This window comes from Myotis brandtii, unplaced genomic scaffold, assembly GCF_000412655.1.
Source record: "Myotis brandtii unplaced genomic scaffold, ASM41265v1 scaffold394, whole genome shotgun sequence".
In the NCBI taxonomy this organism is placed as follows: domain Eukaryota; kingdom Metazoa; phylum Chordata; class Mammalia; order Chiroptera; family Vespertilionidae; genus Myotis; species Myotis brandtii.
The window spans coordinates 762,958-779,188 of NW_005365111.1; the positions used below are offsets into that span (position 1 = coordinate 762,958).

General features: G+C 36.5%; 1 protein-coding gene and 1 pseudogene across 1 annotated transcript in view; one reads left to right on the plus strand and one right to left on the minus strand.

Annotated features, from left to right (window-relative positions):
• Positions 1-812: 812 nt before the first annotated feature.
• Positions 813-16,231, minus strand: part of LOC102246351 (putative P2Y purinoceptor 10) — a 17,825-nt gene continuing 2,406 nt past the window's right edge. Inside the window, exon 2 of the mRNA XM_005872854.2 lies at positions 813-1,881. Coding sequence (XP_005872916.1) covers positions 846-1,832 — 987 coding nt within the window. The 5' untranslated portion in view covers positions 1,833-1,881 and the 3' untranslated portion in view covers positions 813-845. The remainder of the gene's footprint in view (positions 1,882-16,231) is intronic.
• Positions 6,782-11,364, plus strand: LOC102251431 (annotated as a pseudogene).

Below are 16,231 nucleotides of genomic sequence, written 5' to 3' on the forward strand. Positions count from 1 at the left end.
GATAATAAAATAGTAGAAACTCTTCATTCATCTGATCAAACATATCATAAAGTACAAGTGACAGTGGATGAAGAAAAACATATAACTAGCTTAATAAAAAATTATGAGAATACATGTAAAGGGTTTTTCAGTTGGCTTGTTCCCCTTGGACACTTCCTTGTCTAGTGTTAGACATTTTCTGTTCCTAATCAGTGTTACTGGTTTAATATTGTAGCTTTTGTTCCTGGCATGTAAATGTTATACTAGATGCATAAAAACAAAACTTAAGACAAGCAGCAAAATTACTTGAATCATGGTGGCTCAAAAATTAGAACTAACCCAGAATACATTTTAACAAGGACATATAGGATCTGACTGCTTCCTATTTACCTGCCTTTTATTTTAAACTAGTGGCCTGGTGCATGGATTCATGCACATTGAAAGGAAATTAAGTAGATGAAATATTTTTAAATTGCCAGTGCACGTCAGACATACAGTCGGTCACTTAGCCTTTTATATATATATATATATAGATAGATAGATAGGGGTCCCAGAGTACGAGAGGGCACTCTGCAAAGTTGCTGTCGTACAGGGTGTGGAACGCAAAGGCAAGTGTACAGTAAACCAGATTCGGGGCAGACAGTGCCACAGAAGCAACATAACCCAAGGCCAAAGGTGGAATTGCACAGCCCTGCAAGGAATTGGGCTCCATCCTCTCTGGTTCTGGGGTGTGTCACCAGAGAACTGCCACTGCCAATTCACTGCAACTCGGCAACTCCTGCATTGAGCGTCTGCCCTCTGGTGGTCATTGCACATAACAAAACAGGAAACAGAAACAAAGTCATAATTGAAAAGTTATTTTATTTTTAGCCAATCATTGATGAACCACTCTCCCTGCTCATGAGGCGAGAACGGGTCATAGAACTGCCATGGCGGGAGAGTTGGTCACGAAACTCTGAGGCCATGAAATAATAGAGAATTGGATCCAAAAGGCAGCAAAGACTTGCAAGGCATAGACAAAAAGGGTGAAAATACTGTGTGCTTTTGACAATGGAACAACTGCTAATGATAGTTTCTTTTACCATGGTGTAAAAAATAAAGTTAATATGATAGGGAGTGAAGCATATGAAAAAGACTGCAGCACACATGAAAACCATACGCAATGCTTTCTGCCTCTCACTGATTCCCTGGAAAGCCATTGGTGGCTGTCTCAAGGATATGGTGGTTTTCCAGGTACACCATGCGATGATGATGACTGGGATCACAAATCCTGCCAGTTCAGCAACTGTAATCATCCCAACCAAAGCCATTGGATTCATTTTCTTGTATCCAAGATCAGCAAAGCAGGATTCAGTATTGTTGGCTAAGCCAGTACCTCTCAGAATTGGAAATGGCAAACAGGCAGTGCCCACGATGACCCAGATGACAGCACTGATGCCCACATCATACCTACGCTTCCAATCTCTGGCCCTGAAGGGCTTCAGGAGAAAGAAGCATCTCTGAAGGCTGATGCAGGTCAGGAAGCAAATGCTGGCGTACATGTTGAGATATTTCAGGTAGAAGCACAGCAGGCAAAGGGTCTTCTGGAAAGGCCAGTGGTGGCTGATGTAGTAGTAAATCCGGAGGGGTAAGGAGAGCACATGAGCAAGGTCAGCCACAGAGAGGTTGATCATGAAAATGATGGCTTTATTTTTCTTGCTGATGAAGCGGCACAGAACCCACAAGGCTGCACTGTTAACCAGAAGACCAGGGATGAATATGAGGATGTAGGTGGTTGCATAGAGAGTGTACTGAAATGTCAAATTAGTGACATTGCACTTGGTCACAGCATCGCTAGTACTGTTGTCATGCATCTTGAATATTTCAGTATATTCATTAAAGTAAGTCGTAGAGTTATGATCCCTGCCCAAACCAAAGAAAAAAAAGTTTAGTGGTTAACCAGTTCTTTAGCCAACACCCAGATTTATTTTCACATTTGAAAAGACATAAAATATTATAATTAGAAGGGACCTGTTTGCAGATGAATAAATAAATGCTCAAGGAAAATATACTATTGATCTAAAGTCACCCAATGAATTAGTTAGAGAAACATGGAATTACCCCCAAACTTCTTTCCCAGATATTGAAAGTTGTCTTTTGCAGGCAAAGATATTCTGAAATAGTCAGTCTACTGTTCTCACCACAGCAAAATGGGTGTGACATTTGAGTTTCTTTTGTGTCCAAATTTATCTTGCAAAAGCCTTGGTTAAAGTGAATACTGCTCAGTCATTCTCATTTGTAATGATAGAAATCTAGCCTCACCTTTTATGTCCCTTTGCCTCTCCTTTGTCTGCTACCTTGCCCTTCGGACTCTGACTTTCTATCTTGACACCACAATACTTGGAAAATGGCCCTGCTTCTCTTAGCCTGCATTTCCAGTATCCTGGCTGATTTTTCAGTGGTTAGGGATGTTATCTCCTCATTATTCTATCACAATAGCTTGTGGTTCTCATGCACTTTATGTCTTTCTCTAGACTTAGGTCCAATTTGAAATTTACATTAAAAATTAAGTAATAGTATATGAATTTAGAAGCTGAACTGGGATCTTTCCCCTTATGTGGTCTGGAAGAGAAGAGAGTAATTGTGTAATTCTGTACTGGTGTAACATCATGGACATGACAGATTATCCAACAGTCAGAGTAAACATTGATTAGGGCACCAGCAAAACAGGCCACCAAAATCATTTCTTGGAAACAATTTAAAAGTTAATGTTGTTGTTACTTTTCATTGAAGTAATCATCATAAGGAGTAGAAGACCTTTGGACTTCTTTAATCTTATTTTATGATTTAGTATGGTTTCTATTATGTATCATGTTTAGGGCCTGGGAAATATAGAATATTTAGGACTTCTCAAGGTCTGGCTGTGGATTTATTGGGTTTATGCAGGCTGTCTGCAAATAAGAATGGCTAAAAAGCAGCAAAATTATTATTTTACTTTATCTCTCTTGTAAAATTTTAGACTGGAGAGGAACTTTGAAAATCATTTAATTCATTCTGCACATAATAGTGGTAGAAGAAGCAAGGCTCAGGTCATTAAAGCCACAAAGCCACTGAACAGAGATCTGGGAATTCAAATAGGAGGAAAATGTGCCTAACATTTATACACATTCTTCTCTTCATCATTTCTTTTTCTTTCAAAGACAAATTTTACAAATTTTCCAATTTGCAAGAATGTTTATTACAGTTAGAGCTAGAAGTGGAAGAAATAATGCAGTGAGGTTATTCCTTGGGTGAAGTAAGGGTTTTTGTTGTTATTATTTTTATGTTGTTTTGATCACTTTAAGTTTATAAAAAGGGAGTGGACAAATGTCTATTCAGGTATTCAGGTCCTCTGCCCACTTTTTTTTTTAAACCCTCGCCTGAGGATATTTTTCCATTGATTTTTAGAAAGAATAGAAGAGAGAGGGAAAGATAGAAACATCGATGTGAGAGAAACACATTGATTGGCTGCCTCCTGCACAAGCCTTGATCAGGGCCCGGGCCAGGGAGGAGCCTGCAACCAATGTATGTGCCCTTGATTGGAATCAAACCAGGGACCCTTATGTCTGCAGGCTGACGCTCTATCCACTGAGCAAACCAGCCAGGGCCTCTGCCCACTTTTTAAATAGATTGTTTGTTTTGGTTTTGAGTTGTATGAGTTTTTATAAATTTTGGATATTAACCCCTTATCAGATTTATCATTGGCAAATATCTTCTCCCAGTTGGTAGGTTGTCTTTTCATTTTATTGATGGTTTCCTTTGCTGTACAAAACCTTTCTGGTTTGACCCTGATAATTCTGCCACCACACATAGTTACTGCAATATTATTGACTTATATTCTCTATGCTGTACTTTACAACCCCATGACTATTTTGTTTTTTGTTTGTTTGTTTGCCTATGACTATTTTGTAATTAACCATTTGTACTTCTTAATCCCTTCACCTATTTAACCCAGTCACCTAAACCCCTTCCCCTCTAGCAACTATCAGTCTGTTATTTTGAATTAGTGTTTTGGGTTTCTTTGGATATACCCAGAAGTGGAATCGTTGGGTCATAAGACAGTTCTATTTTTAATTTTTAAAGGATTCTCCATACTGTTTTCCATAGTGGCTACACCAATCTACATTCCCACCAATAGTCCATGAGGATTCCCTTTTCTCCGCATCCTTCACAACACTTGTTTGTTGTTTTATTGATGATAGGCATTCTTATAGGTGTGAGGTGGTGTCTCATTGTGGTTTTAATTTGCTTTCCTTTGATGATTAGTGATATTGAGCAACTTTTCATATGTCTATTGGTCATCTCTATGTCCTCTTTGGAAAGATGTCTATTCAGGTCCTCTGGACATTTTCTAATTGGATTGTTTGTTTTTTAGGTGTTGGGTTGTGTGAGTATTTTTATCAATTGTTATATTAACCCCTTATTGGAAGTATAATTGGTTAATGTATTCTTGCATACAATAGGTTGAAATTTAATTTTTGTTAATGGTCTCTTTTACTGTGCAAAATTTTTTAGTTTGCTGTAGTCACATTTGTTTATTGTTTCTCTTTTGTTTCCCTTGCCGAAGGGATATATCAGAAAGAATATTACTAAGAGCAATGTCAGAGAGTTTACTGCCTATGTTTTTTATCTAAGAGTTTTATTGTTTGGAGTCTTACATGTAAGGTTTTATTTCATTTGAGTTTATTCTTGTATATAGTATAAGCAGGTGGTTTAGTTTTATTTTTTTCATGTATCTGTTCAGTTTTCCTAACACTATTTTTCTTTTTCATTTTTAATGTTTACTTAAATCATTTTTTTGTTTTTCAATTACAGTTGATAAACAATATCATATTAGTTTCAGATATACTGTCCAGAGATTAGACATTATATAACTCACTAAGTGATCATTGCAATAAATCTGATACAATACATAGTTATTCCTGCCTTAATCCCATTATATATTCTTGCCTCCTTTTTCATATATTAATTGACCATATATATGTGAATTTATTTCTGGGCTGTCTATTCTGTTTCATTTATCTATATGCCTGTTTTTATGCCAGTACCATGCTGTTTTGATTACTATAGCCTTGTAGCATAGTTTGATATCAGGTAGCATGATAACTCCAACTTTGTTCTTCTTTCTCAAGATTGTTGTGGCTATTCAGCATCTTTTGTGGTTGCATATACATTTTAGAATTATTTGTTGTATTTATGTGAAAAATTCCATTTTTATTTTGATAGAGATTACTTTAAATCTATAGATTGCTTTGGCTAGTATGACCAGTTTAACAGTGTTAATTTTTCCTATCCATCAGCATAATATATGCTTCCATTTATTTGTATTTTTTTATTCATTGTCTTATAATTTTCTGAGTATATGACTTTTACTTCCTTGGTTAAATTTATTCTTAGGTATTTTATTTTTTAATCTGCTTTTATTGATTTCAGGGAGAGAGATATGTAAATATCAATGATGAGAGAAATTAATTGATTGGCTGCCTCCTGCATGCCCCCCTACAGGGGATTGAGCCCACAACCCAGGCATGTGCCTTGACTAGGAATCGAAAACCATGACCTCCTGGTTCATGGGTCGATGCTCAACCACTGAGCCACACTGGCTGGGCAGATTTTTATTTATTTTATTTTTATGCAATTGTAAGTGGGATTGCTGTCCTAATCTCTCTTTTTTATAGTTTATTACTAGAGTACAAAATGCAACTATCCTGCTACTTTACTGAGTTCATTTATCAGTTCTATAGTGTTTTGGTGAAATTTTTAGGGTAAGTTATAAATAATCATGGGGTGTAAAATACAGCATAGGGACTATAATCAATAGCCTCTATATATAAAAGGCTAAGCCACCAAACCACTGGCTGACCAGCCAGTAAGTATGATGCACACTGACCACCAAGGGACAGATGCTCAATGCAGGAGCTGCCGAGTGACAGCAACTTTGCAGAGTGCCCTCTCGCACTCTGGGAACCCTTAGAGGATGTTGGACTGCTGGTTTCTGTCCAATCCCCGCAGGCCAGGCTGAGGGACCCCACCTGCCGGAGGGACCCTGCCAGCCACCTTCTAATTAATTTTCTTTCAATGTGCATGAATCTGTGCACCAGGCCTCTAGTATTGTTATAACCATGTATGATGTTAAGAGTGTACTAGACTTATTAGGGGGATCACTTTACAAATTTTTAAATGTCTAACCACTATGCTAGACACCTGAAACTTATATAAAACAATATGAAATATTAATTATAATTGAAAAATAAATTTAAAATTTCATAAAAACAAAACAAAAACAGAAGATGCCTGCTTTTAGATTCTCCTTGTAAGTAGCAGGTTGACTTTCTATATTTTTTAAGTCCTGCTCCAGGAAATAGGCTAAAAGAACAGGATCCCAAGTGATTAATTGACAGATAAAAGAGAGCCCACATTATGAGCTACCATTACTCTAAACAGCGCTTTCCGTTTTTTCTGCCCCTCATACTAGTATTCCATTCTTTCAATTTGGACTATCTTTGATATGTTCTACAAAATCATGCAGTCTTCTGAATGCATGACTTACAAAAAAGGATTGAGGAATTCTCACAGGTAAAAGACAGGAAATACTAGTCATTATCATAGTTTGATTATCGGTGATGTACCACAGAACCTGCAATGGATTTTTTTTATATGCATTATCTAATTAAATGCTCACAACTGTCCTCAGAGGTGAGTACTATTATTATTGTCATCGTGCAGATGAGGAAACTGAAGTTCAGAAAGGTTCAGTAAATTCCTGAGGTAACAAAACTGGAAAATGGTAAAAATGAAATTTACTATCACACCTGACTTGATCCAAAGTCTACAGTATCCTATTTCCACTACACCACTTGCCTCTTACTTCTCAGGAGGTACTAGATAATAGAATGGGGTTCATTGTGACACTTGAAGGGTACATTATGGCAGAACCTTTTTAATAACATAGAGAACCTTATTATCTTATAACACTAAGATTACTCTAGTTAGGCTATCAGGAAATAACTAAACCCTTGTCCCCACACATTAAGCCAATCTCTCCTCACCACCCACTTTGACTTTAGTATTAGCACTGTTTCTACTCTCATCTATCATCTATGAAGAGGCTGTGAAGAGAGCAAAGGAAAATATATCAAATGCATTTCAATTAAAAAAAAATAAGGACAGTTTGCACACACCCAAATCACACCTCCACTTCTGCTTTTACAGATATGGGTATTTGGTTCTGTTTCACTGGTGTACTAAGTTTCACTTACTAAAGGGGCATATTCTGTTGATACTTTTGTGTTAAATAATGGAGCTCTATCAGGCCTGAACAGCAAGCTAGAGGTCAAGTTTACACCTTATTTTTTTTCTGTGGGTTCTTCTACCTCTGCAAGTAATAGTTTATTGTGAGTTTAGAGATTTGCATGGCCTGATTTCCAAAATCTCTTCTCTTCTTCAGACTGAAAGGGAAGTGGGAAGGTTTTTTTTTTCCCCAAAAAATATTTTTGGTGACAATTAAATGTAAAATCCCCATGGTACGGATATGCTGGCGAAATTTGTTTGTGGCAAGGCAGACATATAAACTCTTAGAGAAGAAACATCTAACTTGCTTTGGATAATATGTGAAATTTCTGAAATTTAAGAGAGAAGAACAGACTAAACCATCAACAAGAAAATGCTGAATGGAAGGGCTAAAGTTGGAGTATGTGTCTTCTCTATGTCTCTGCCTCTGCCTCTATCTTTCTATCTTTGATGCTGGTTCTATTGTTGAATATTTCTGGTTTGACTTTGGCCATTGTGTTGCCAATCTCTCTCCTCTTCAATCTAGATGTATTTTGTTGTTTCCTGTTTTAGGATGAAGTGTGAGATTGGTGACTCACTCCTAAGTCTGAGTTCTCTTTCTCCGTATGTGCATGACTCTCCTCCCAGACAATCAAGCTGGAAATTGAGAATTTAAACAACTCCTACCACTACATTTTGCCCACACCCAATCAGAAACCAAGTGATTTTTCCCTCCTAAAAAGCTCTTAAATGAATATCTATTCCATGTGTACTTTATAGCCATCCTAATCCAGGCCACAGTCATCATTCCTCTTGACTATTGTGACAGATGCCTTAGTGAACTCTCTGTATCCCAGTTTTGACCTGTGTAGTTCATTCCCCATACTGTATCTAACACTAACACTAACACTAATTATGACTACTATTTATTGAGGGCTGCCATTTATTTATAACCTAAGCACTTTTCACATATTATATAATTAATCCTCATAGAAGCCCTATGATTATTTCCATATTACAAATGAGGAAACTGAGACTAAGGGAGGTTAAATAAGTTGCACTAAAGTGAAAAAATGAATATTTTAAGTGATGGTGTATTAGAATTGGAACTCTTGCTTGTTTCCATACTCTCTTACCTTTATCGTGGTAATTACCACACTAATTGAGATTCTGTTAAGATGTGTTTAATTAAATTTTGCACTTCTTGATGGCAGGACTATGTCATTGTTTGACCTCTTCTTATCCTTTCCACTTTGTGACCCAAGTGATTTTTTTTTGAAATGTTTTATAATTCTCCTGCCTAAAACCCTTCACTGATTCTCTGTTTCATTAAGGGAAACTTCTCACCGTGGCCTTAATGCCATACCTAATATGGCTCTTGTTCCCTTTGACATCACCTCATGCCATTCTCTTCCTCATCCTCTGTGTTTTAACTTTAACTTTTTAGAACAAGCCAAGATTTTGTTCCTGACTAAGTCCTCTCTGCACATAATACTCCTATCAGGAATTATCTTCCTGTAGTTCTTCAGATGTTCAACTCCTTTTAATTTCAGTTTTCTAGTCAGAGAGACTTTTACTGTCAGTCCGATCTTGGTAGTTCTACACATAATTATATATATTCTTATTCTCTCTTCTTTCTCTTCATAGCATCAATTGTAATTTAGATTTTTTACATGTTTATTGGCTATTTCACCAACTGTGCTGTTGGTTCCATTAAGTGCCATAACAAGATCTGTTCAGTTCATCACCATATAGGCAAGACATAGGCTGCTACTTAGTAAGCACTCAATAAAAAGTAGTATAATTGAATTGAATTACATACAGGATAGTTTAAAGTCCTCATTTGGAAGCATTATGCAAAAGTACAAACCCTGATATGTCAACAAATACATTTCTGCTTTCCTAAAAATTTATGTTCTAATGGGTTATTGTCATCACCCATCCTTTACAACTTATAAAAGTCATGACTGAGTGCTCCACCCAAGAAAAATGGAGTCTGCAGTGTGGGAGAGAGACTAAGCAAAGGGACCCTGGCGGCTGTCATTTCAGCTCTCTCCCCTGAGCCACAAATCCCAGTCTCTCCTCACGGGACACTGTTCCACTCCACCCTCCCTCCAATGGAGCACAGGAAAAATGCAAGTTTCCTATCTGATCATTCCCAATCAAATGATTACTTGAGTTCCATCCAGCAGGCTGAAATGTTAGTAATGCCTGACAACATTATGGTGCTCATTTTAAGGTTTTAAGATGCAGAAAATTAAAAGTAAACTATAGTATCCATATGAGACCATCTTAAACATAAAGCTGAAAAACTTTGGTACGACAGTCAAAAGAGGAAAACCATGACCTGTCAGCAGATCAGGACCAGAGTTACAACCAAGAGCTGGGATTACAGGATCAAGAGGAAAGTGAAAGTGGCTTAAGTGAGAATTTGGATTATAGACCAGTTGAAGGTACATTGGACCAAGATATGAGTGAGCCTCAAAAGAAAAAAACTCCTAGAGAACATTGATTCTCTTGCTCCTGATTTTAGTTCCGTTGTAGATTCTGATCAACAAGAAAGTATCACAAAGACAGAGGAAAACCAAGAACAGCCTGTAAATGATACACATCTTCAGTTTAGCAAGAGCAGCAAACTTGGAAAAGACCTGAGTGATCAAGGAAACCAAGAGCATGATCCAAACATTTCCAATGGAAAAGAGGATGGGAGGGAAGATCAAGGTGAAGTAGGTACCCACATTGATAACCAAGAAAAGGAGAGAGAATTTCACAAGGAGCATTCTAACAGGGACAAGACTGTACTAAATATGATTATATTCTGTAATAGTCCAACCAATCAACTCAAGTAAGAAAAAAAAGATGAATTTGAAGACAAGAAGAGGATAACTCCAATGAAGAAATGGAAGAGGAAACTGCATCAAAAATCAATAAGAGCCGAAACCGGTTTGGCTCAGTGGATGGAGCGTCGGCCTGCGGACTGAAGGGTCCCAGGTTCGATTCCGGTCAAGGGCATGTGCCTGGGTTGCGGGCACATCCCCAGTGGGGGGTGTGCGGGGGGCGGCTGATCGATGTTTCTCTCTCATCGATGTTTCTAACTCTCTATCTCTCTCCCTTCCTCTCTGTAAAAAATCAATAAAATATATTTTAAAAAATCAATAAGAACAATCAAGATACTGAATGACAGAGCTGAGAGGGAGAACCTGTCCTTGAGATCATCAGCAACCTTGAGGAGATGGAGAGAAAATTTCTGAGGCTTTTCTTATAGAACCTACTGATGATTGTGATAATGGCCCCCGACATAGTTCAAGTGACAACTACTTCATCTCAAGGGAGGTCTTCCAGGAGGTTAAAAGAGTTCATTCAAATTACTATCACATAAAATATGAGAAGCAAAGAAAAATAGAACATTAGCAGAGAGCTTACTGAATGAAGATAAAAATTCAAGTAAAGCCTCTATGAGGTGTACAATGTATATTATTGCATGAACTTCTAGTGTTAAAGAGGCCACATATGTAAGGCTGACCAACAGGGAAAACCGTTTGCCAAGATGCAATGATTTGATCTCCTACAAAACTCCTTAAACAAGTTTGTGGCACTGACCTATGCTAGCTCCTGTCATCTGTTTGTTACTAAGTACAGACTGGAGGAGATAAAAAAAAGGGGTGCACCAACTGCAGCTGGATTATTTTGGAGCCTGAAAATCTATTTCTGCTTGTATGGATTTTGAAGTGACTCAGGGGACAATAAAAATTGAGTTCCTTCTCACTCAACAACCTCAATTTTATCTGATTTAAGAAGCACCCTCTTTCAGATCAGCAGCTTATAACATTCAACTGCCCTGACAATCTGACCTAATTAGCCCCTTCCTTCTTCCAAGCTTTATAAATTTGTTCTCACTGCCAAACTTCATTAATTTCTTAATTTTCAAATGGTTTTCTTTCTCTAACATTATAATCACTGAGCTGCACAGCAAATTTCAGCATACTAATTTGTACCATACACTCCCAGAGACGTTAAATTTCTAAATCTCTTCATTTTTGCAGCTATGACCTAGCACCCTCCCACATTTTACTTCCTCCTCTGCCCAGCCTAGATTAAGTGGTCAATTTAAATATTCTCACACAAGAACCCTTAACTTCCTTGTTCACCATTCTTCTGCTGCACCAGCTTGGCAAGGCCAAGATCAAGTTCATAATCCACTTTTTTACTATCTAAATTGCTAAATAACCCATTAAAAATATCAGGCTCTATTTGGAATGCCCAAACTAGAAATTTATGATCTCCAGCTAAGTTTTGTGTGTTTTCTTTTTGTTCCAGCCTTTTTTTACACACCTCTGATTAGTATCTTCTCCTGTTCCCATAGTAGCCATTCAGCACCTTCATGACTCTACTAAAGCTTCATCTTTTCTCCTGTTTTCCCATCTCCCATCTTTCTTTGCAGAGGGTACTTCTTAAATTAGATAAAATTGAGGTTGTTGAGTGAGAAGGAACTCAATTTTTATTGTCCCCTCCCAGCACATAGTCTACAGCTACATTCTTCTTACTTCCCAATACAGCTGCTTTTCCTGTTGCTTAAGATAAATTCCCATGCTTTCAATCCATTTTATTTATAATTAATTATTCCATTTTACTCATAGATCATCATGCTCTACTCTACTCCCAGTCGTATCTTTGTCATAATGTGTCTCTAACACCCAAAATAATTTTCATCTGGTCTGTGCATCTTATTCTAGCTTTTTGACACTTTCTTTCTCTTCTTAAATAAACTCACAAGAGTTCTTTACACTGATTGTTTACCTTTTCTTACCTCATGCTTTCTTTTATATCTGTACATCCTTTAAATGTTTGTCATCCCTAGGTCTTCATCATCTCTTTTTATTCAGCACTCTTATACTGAGTAACATCATTCACTTTCATGGTTTCAATTGTGAGCTATATCTTGATGTCTCTCATGTCTTTATGCCCATGATATTAAACCTATATTCCCAAATTCCAGCTGAGATTTTCTATTTGAATATCTCCCTGGGATCTCTAAATTAATATGTCCAAAATAAAACTCATTATACTACCTGATCTTTTATACATCCACCACCATCTATCCAGTTACAAGACCCAGAAACCATTGAATAATTCCAGACTTCCTCTTCTCTTTCATTCAATCAGCCATGTTTTCTCTTTCTTCCTCTCCCTCTCAATTCTCCATCTCTCTGGATTATTAAAACACTTGTAAACTGATATCCCTCCTCTCTCTCACCTTCTTTCTCTTTCTTCTCTCTTTAGATTAAAACACTAATTAACTGATCTATCTGACTCAAGTATTTCCTTCCTAAAATCTGTCTCTACTCTGCTACCAAAATGATGTATCAAAAGTGCAAATCTGGCCTACCATGTCCACCACAGGAATTGCTTTTAACAATACACTCACTGCATTATATTATATTTTCCCATTTATATCTCTGTATTTCTGACTCATCTATGATAATTTTGAAGGCAGAGACCATGTCTTGCTCATCTTTAAGTCTGTAGAACCTAGCAGGATGAGTGGCACATAGTCATTCAGTAAATATCCCTAACATAACAAATAGTCTGCCTTATGATAACTCTTATATTGTTAACTATTTATGCATCTCTCCATAGTGGGCTGTGAGCTTGTGAAGTAGGGGGCCATGCCCTAAATTTATTTATCATTCCCCTTGTCCCTAACATTAGAACAAGGTTTTAGATGTAGATTATACCAGTTAGACAATCATATACTTTACTAGTACAAAGTATCCCATCAATATTTCCAGTACCCAACTGGCACCATACTTAGTTATCACAAAATTGTTCACTACATTTCTTATGCTTTAATTTATACATCTGTGACAATTTTGTAACTACCAATTTTACTTCTTAATCCATTCACTTTTTCACCAGCCCTCCAACGCCTCTCTCCATTTTAAAATCAGGAAACTGAGGCTCCAAAAAGTGACTTAATTTACCTGAAGACATAAGGTTATCAAGTGACAGAGTAAGGAGGGTAGAACCTGGACCTTTGGCATCAAGGTGAATGCTCTTTTTCTAGTACAACTTTGCAAAGCTTTACCCTATCATTTCCCCCTCTTTTCATTCCTTATTATGTTACTAATACCACCAAGTAAACATGTTTATCAAATTTGCTTATCTTATTTTCTTTGATGATAGTGCCAATATGTGGGCTTATCATTTTTTGGAAAAAGGAAAATTAAATAGGGAAAGGTTGTTGATGGGGGGCCCTGCTCACTCCCTAGGGGACAACCTTTACAGGCCATTTTGGAACCTAAATTGCTTTAAAATATTTTTCTTCTTTGAACCAAAAAAAATCTCACATGAATTACTCAAGGCAGTCTGACCCCCATGAACATGGTGTCCTTCATTCAATCACTCACAACCGAAAGTAAAGAAGAGCAACTGAAATTCGGAACTCTACTGTTTCTTGAATTAATTAAAATCAACTCTAAATAACCCACAAACATATGTAGCCTATACATTCTTCTATAAATTCAAAGAAATAAAAATCGTTTTTATCCTTGAAATGAATTAAGATAATTAGACTATTTACAAACTAATACCTCAAAATTTGAATTAAACTTTCTTGCATGTAACTTTACCAGATTTATAAAATAATTTTTGAAAAGCTTAATTTAGGTATCATTTTGGCAGTTGGGGCAGCATTTTGGGTGTAGAAAGAATTATGTCCTTTGGGAAAATCTGGGGCCATATCTTGATGCAGTTATCAGCTCTCTAGCCTGAAACAACTCACTTCATATCTCTGGGCTTCAGTTTCCTCATTTATAAAAAAGTAACAATGTTCATGTCTGGTACACAGTAGACATTAAATAAATGTTAGTTCATTTCAGCTTTACTTGTACAAAAAGTAAAATCCATGGGCCTTTGGTTGAATTCTGTACTTTTCTGGGTTTAGCAAATGCCCCAAAAAGTAGAATTATGAGAGATGGCCAGGAGTACTAAAGCAATAATTCTTAAAGTTTAAGGGTTGGAAGCATATGTTACTTTAAAAATATATTTCTTATTATACAAAATATATCTGGAAATCAAAATAATCTCCCTAAAATACAAACTGATGAAAATACAGGTCTAAGAAATATTTTTGGCTGTACTTGGAAAACTTTAATCTGATGGAGTAGGTTTTTCTAGGAGTTCTTGTGAAATATTTTTATGTTTTTCAAAGAAAAGTTTGGTTTTAAAAGATTGAGAAATACTGTTTGAGTGACATTGTCATTGTGGAAATTAGATTTCAGAATTATTCCCTTTGTTTGTTGTCTGATTTTATCATTTGAAAAAAGAATGAATTTACTTGCAAAACACTTGCATATGGGCTAAAAGTTGAGGATCTCATGGTAAAATTATTCTGAAAAGAGTATAATGATCTTTGGCAAAAGTTAATGGGTTCCCTTCAAGATATAGACTATATTTCCAAAAGATTCCCTCTGGCTAATTTCTATATTATGGTCCCATTATTTATCACTTCATGATATATAATTCTTCTAAGGTGCCTAAGTGTGTAGTCAAATCATTGTATTGCTAGGAAGGAAATTAAAGATTTTCTATTTCAATCTTTTCCTCTTATTATAGATTATAATATTGAAATCCAGAGAAATAAAGCAACTTGCTTAAGGCCACACAGTAAGGCACTGGCAGGACTTGAGCTAGAACCAATACTTGGTTCTCTGTATATTGATCCATCTGCTTCATCACTCACCTATGATACATGTGAACCAAACTAGATGAAAATGTCTTGCAAAATCCATGAGTTGGATTGTAATTAGACTTTTGACCAAATATTTTAAATAAAATATAGACTAACTTCCAGTAATTGCCCTGATTATTAGAATTCTTAGAAAGGGTGGTTTCACAACAGGCAGATCCATTATCTTTGTTAGAGCTGTGACAGAGGATTATAGATTTCCCTGCCTCTTAAGACACCAAGTGAATGAGTGTTGAAAGCTGATATCCCTGTCTTGTTCTTGATCTTAAAGGAAATGCTGTGGTTTTTGCCCATTGCGTATGATGTTGGCTGTGGATGTCATATATGGCCTTTATTACATTGAGGTATATTCTCTCTATTCTAAATTTGCTGAGTTTTTATCATAAATGGGTGCTGGTTATGATCATATGATTTTTTCTGCCTCTGTTGGTATAATCACGTGATTATTATCCTGCATTTTGTTTATGTGCTGCATCACATTTATTGATTTTTGGATATTGCACCACCTTCTTACACCATACACAAGAATAAACTCAAGATAGTTTAAGGACTAACCTGTTATACTCAAAATCATAAAAATCCCAGAAGAAAACATAGGCAGTAAAATCTCAAACATTTCTCATAGCAATATTTTTCTGATATTTCCCCAGACAAGGGAAAAAATAAACATATGGGACTATATCAACCTAAAAAGTTTTGCACAACAAAGGAAACCATCAACAAAATGAAAAGACAACCTATTGAATAGGAGAACATATTCAGCAATGATACATCAGATAAGGGGTTACTATCCAAATTTACAAAGAACTTATAAAACTAAACACCAGCCTGGCTAGTGTGACTCAGTGGTTGAGCGTCTACCCAGGACACTGGTTCAATTCCCAGTCAGGGCACATGCTTGGGTTGTGGGCTTGATCCCCAATAGGGGGTGGTCAAGAGATAGCCGATTAATGACATTTCTCATCAATGTTTCTGTCTCTCTATCCCTCTCACTTCCTTTCTGAAAATCAATAAAAATTTTAAAAATAAAAAATAGTCCTAGAATGGGTTACAAAATTAATATTTAAAACTACACACACACACACACACACACACACACACACACACAACAAAAAATCCAATTATACATCCCTATGTTCATAGCAGCACAATTTACAATAGCTAAGATTTGGAATCAGCCTAAGTGCCCATCAGCAGATGAATGGATTAAAAAACTTT